General features: G+C 38.5%; 1 protein-coding gene across 3 annotated transcripts in view; it reads right to left on the bottom strand.

The window, feature by feature from the left end:
• Positions 1–5000, bottom strand: part of LOC138010892 (E3 ubiquitin-protein ligase HUWE1-like) — a 78889-nt gene that overhangs the window by 62147 nt on the left and 11742 nt on the right. For all 3 annotated transcript variants that reach the window (XM_068857913.1, XM_068857912.1, XM_068857915.1), the window contains exons 12-14: positions 4141–4241; positions 3550–3611; positions 3375–3463 (exon numbers count right to left, since the gene is read on the bottom strand). In XM_068857913.1, the coding sequence (XP_068714014.1) occupies positions 3375–3463; positions 3550–3611; positions 4141–4241 (252 nt within the window). The remainder of the gene's footprint in view (positions 1–3374; positions 3464–3549; positions 3612–4140; positions 4242–5000) is intronic.

Genomic DNA, 5000 nt, shown 5'->3' on the forward strand with positions numbered 1-5000 from the left:
AGTTCACGTCTGCCTCGTCTTCAAAGCGAGTCTACTGTAAGTGCGAAGCTTTTCTTATGAAAATTTCTTTCATTCATATGTAAAGTAGAACTACTGTAATTAACATCACAAAAACTTCACACTTGGACTTGCCTTGAAGAGGAGGAAGCCATTAACTCGGAAATGCTCTATTGAAGAATTGTCCGAAAGAACAAAGCTATGTTGCGACTACAACTTTTAGCCAATATTATTTATTCTCTAACCCCCAAGGTCACCTATACAGTCATTTAATTCTACATTGACCTTGTGCACACACAATTCAAATACACAAAATTAATATTGCTGTCCAGTCAACATTATAGTTTTTTCCCAGTCGTGAACAATATTGCATTGTGTCACTTAAACCAAAAGGCTCGCCAGGAAAATGGTACCATAAAAGAGAACTAAAAGTATTTACATGAAAGCAAACTGATAAACCAAAAAATAATTGTACATACAGTACCGCCTGGAAGTATTGACCCCTTTACCGCGTCACCCTGTCACGACTTTCCCTCGGTATTCCCGCCGTAGGCTGCTTTTCTGCCGAGGGAAATTTCAGCTAGGCTCCAAAGTTGCTGCGGGAAAGTCAACCAAGGTAAACCCTCGGTAATTAAAATTCCGCGATAGAGTTGGGTTTTCGTTGACTTTGTGTTTCGATAAGCGATTGTAGATTGTAATGTTGAAATCCCACCGAACAACAGAAACTGAACAAGTTTGATATCAAACCCCTGCTCAGAGTTACTCGTTCGAAGGTTCGACGCTTGTCCCACTTGCGTGGACTCGCCGTCATTTTATACATTTAAGTTTATGAGAGAATATGTCCACTTGTTTTTTGCAGCTCAGCGCACGGAACATACATTTATTCATTTATTATTTCGATATCCTGCAAACAGGAGAGGGTTTTGACAATATTTACAAACTGAAAGCTTACATTTTCAGGGTGAACGGCTCGAAAACCTTGCGTGACCAAGTTACGACTTCTTGTGGTTTCCTACTGCAGTATTACTTTCTAAGGTTGTTTAGTGTAACAAATCACAAAAAAGAAAAACACTCCAAGGAAAGAACCCAGGATATCAAACCCCTGAAATAGTCGAAAATTATTTGATCTAAACTGAAAAGATTGTTTTCGTGCTCTGGGTAATCATTGGTGCATATCGGCGTGGTTATGCAAATTTATCACGAGTGAACGCCCGCTGCGAAAAGAGTTGCTCGTGAAAGCGCAACGTGAGCACTGGAGCAAAGATGGTTCGAACATTCTAAAGTTTGTTTCGCTTGCTGGTTTTGCATTTGTTAAAATTCGTATGCAAACGATGAGCGTTCAGATAAGTAAGAGACTCCTTTTCTCCACTAACTACAGTCTATTCTTAAATTTGTTTTCCATGCGTAATCAACATGCTGCAATTAAAAAATATTTATGGAAGTCAAGTAGACTATTGCACGACTGATAAAACAACGCGAAAATGTACATGTATTTTGCTGCAATTGCTATGATATAACAATTTATTGCTGATGAAAAGCGATGAAAAAGGAAACCATTCTTAAATTATTCGTCGGTACGTTTGGTCTCAAAATAGTACCGACAAAGGCTCCGTTGCCTAGGAAGAATGTTGCGATTAAAATTGAAATTTGACAAGTTTAACAATAATACAATGTATGTGGAAGGAATACCGTAAACGTCCATGTATAAGCCGCACTTTTTTTCACAAAATTGAAGCCATAAATCAAGGGTGCGGCTTATCCATGGATACATCTGTGTTTGGAGTTTTAAAAAAACCTAATTAATATTCATACAACTTCTTAAGATCTCAGTAAAGAAACATAAAAGAAACTGAGAGCATGTTGCTGTTGTTCATTGACTTTTTAATGAGTGGTGGCTCCCAAAGGAGCCGTTTGTGTCTTCGACTGTTTATCGGCGAATATTGCTCTCCAAGAGTTCTTTCAAGCGATTAATTTTCGCTTTTCTCAAACAAGTAAACACCAACCTACAAGGAATCTCCATTCCTCCGCACAGCTGTTTGCAGTGACGTCTTCGGCCCGTCACTTCCACGCGTATCTTTCCGTCACGTGCCATAAAATACCACAAAATTCGCGAGTACTCGCGAGGTAAATGGCCGACTGTTTCGTTGTCCTTGACCACCTTCTCGGTACATTTGTCGACCGCAATATCAAGCTCCTTGTTCAGCATGAACGTTTTCGCCTGTTGCGGGTACATCCATGGATCTTTGTAGACGTAGTCATGATACCCAGACCCTGGCCCAGACTCCTCCCCATATTTAAAGCTTGGCTACTAAGCACTGGTTCGTTTTGTTTCAATATCGAAGGAATTTCAACTTATGGTGAAACCTTGATTGTTTGTCCTTGTTGGTTTATAGCAATAGAACGTTACTGGAACTTCAAACTTTATTGTATTACATTTTTTTCCAAAATCTGCGCTTCTAAATTCGGGGTGCGGCTTATCTACGGATGCGGCTTATACATGGACGTTTACGGTACCTGCTTTTAACCAAAATGGCGATGATAAAACGAAGACAATCGCACAAGTTTGAATTTCAGGTCTCCAAATAAAATAAAGTCAGGCTTAGACGAAAAGAGATACAATTGAACCTTTTTCAAAACCAAACAAATAATTTCTCACGCACACATACAGTATTACACATACAGTAACCTGGAGAACAACGAGTGTTGCGTTGGCTGGATAATCAAGCTGTCGCTTACACTGTATCTTTAAAGAAGTCTTCAGTTTTACGTTATGTAAAGATTATAAAATTTGAGTCCTTACGTAAATGGCACACTGTCTCATTTTGATTACAATTTCTTGCATTAAGAATCGATTCTTCACACCATGAGATATAAAATTTGACAGTCTTCCGCTTATTATACAAGAGCAACAGATCATTGTTCTTCCCGCGGCAAGCCTCGTCTTTCCTCCCGCGGCAAATTTCCTGCGGCAAAGTGCACCTCGGTTTTACCGAGGGAAAAAAATTTGCATACCTCGGTGCTGCGCGTCCACTACCTGCGGCAAAGACGAGGTATTGCCTCGTCCCTAGGGGTCAATACTTCCAGGCGGTACTGTATAATCAGAGGGCTTTACCTACAGGTACATACATGTATAAAGCCCTACAAGGACAGATTCATTTTATTTACACTGTAAATCCCTCCAATGATCATGCACCTTATGCCTTAATACTGCAGTTGCCAGTATTAATGTAAGTTTATCTCTTACCACCTGCCTACGCAATGTTCAATTATTATTATTATTATTATTATTATTATTATTATTATTATTATTATTATTATTATTATTATTATTGTTATTATTATTATTATTATTATAATAACAAATTGACCCCATTTACCTGTGAGAGCTTGAATACAGTTCCTTGTGAGTGTTGGAAGAAAGCCATGATATGATGCTAATCCGGTGCAGTCTATCACAGTGTTCACCCTGATTGAGATTAAGAAATGTAACAAAAATAATCAATGTTCACCTCCATTGAAAGCTAAGCATCATGTGCACATTTCACTCAGTACCTTGGACTGCACTCCATGTGTACAAGAGCTGTAAGGGTGCGAATTGCTGCCGTCCTTATATCCTAAAGTAATTCAATAAAAAAACGCATTCAATTACTATGAATTACTATGATTGGTACAAGTACATGTAACATGATAATTGCCTCTGAAAGACTCTAAGATGACCTTTGGGTCTTATCCTCTTTAATTTCCAAACAAGACGTTTTTGAAGTGTTTACTCTGAATAAATTATACGAGGCACAGAAATAGATGCATTTAGTTTGGAAAGTTTAGAAGCTCTGAAAGCAAATTGGAAGGAATGAATAGCCAATTTTGTTAATGCATTTGACAGAGGAGAACACTTCCGAGTTTGTTCAGGTTTTTAAAACTGTCTGTTTGGAAATGATTTGGGAAATTTTTCTGCAAGCATCATTGTTCGCATGGCTTTTGTGTAGAGCTTCCTACCTGCATGCAGATCAATAATCCAAGATTATCCTTACTGCTAGGTTACGAATAAACAGCGGTTATTACCCTGTAAGAAACCCTTGCCTGACTCCTAAGAAAAAATGTAAATTAAAAGAATAATAGTTTTTAGTGTCAATCAAAACATACGCTGAATTGTAGCTGGTCAAGTTCAAGCAATTCCACTGTTTCCTCAATAAATCCTTGATATAAGAGAGGATTAACCACATCCTGTGTGCTGTTTGAATACACTGCAAGAAACAACCAAGGTAGATGTAAAGTACCTTCTCACACAGAACAGAATAGAATAGAATAGAATAAATTATACCAAATTTAATAAGCTCAATTGCAATAATACATGCATTTGGATTGGTTCTCACCTATAATCTATTAGAGGACAAACGCATAGCTGAAGTCCTCATTAAAACTTTCAATCCATGTTGCTGAGCATCGATCGGTTCAGTAAAGATCACAGAAGACATCAAAATGTGGTAAGAACAAAAAAGTGGCACACAGGGCGATAGCTAAGTGTGTCGCTGATGTGTCAGCTATCGCCTTTTGTGCCACTTTTTTGTTCTTACTTTGATCTACATGTATTACGGAACAGATGCAAGGCAACACAGAATCTTTTTTTTTTTTGCTAAATAGAATGGATAGCTGTGCTAATCATACTTTCTTGCAAACTCGGGGACTGAATCACAAAGTGCGCAGCTCACGATCTCGGGCCAAAATCATAGAAAAGGCCCCTCTGGGAGGAGCTATACAATTCATGATAGATCATAGACCAGAGCACCACAGCCAAACTTGAATGATTAGATGTGAACTGATTTTCACAACCCACAAGAGACGTTGAGATTGGCTGTAACTCAGCCCACAACACAATCCCAGAGGTGGGAAGCAGTGGTCATGACCATTGTGACAGCCGGACTCCCAGTCAATATTGACAGTTTAATTCTTGGAGATGACCAAAGAAAATGAAAAGAAAAACAAAAGAAAGAGGGCATGGTTGA

This window comes from Montipora foliosa, chromosome 7, assembly GCF_036669935.1.
Source record: "Montipora foliosa isolate CH-2021 chromosome 7, ASM3666993v2, whole genome shotgun sequence".
NCBI classification, from domain to species: Eukaryota; Metazoa; Cnidaria; class Anthozoa; order Scleractinia; family Acroporidae; genus Montipora; species Montipora foliosa.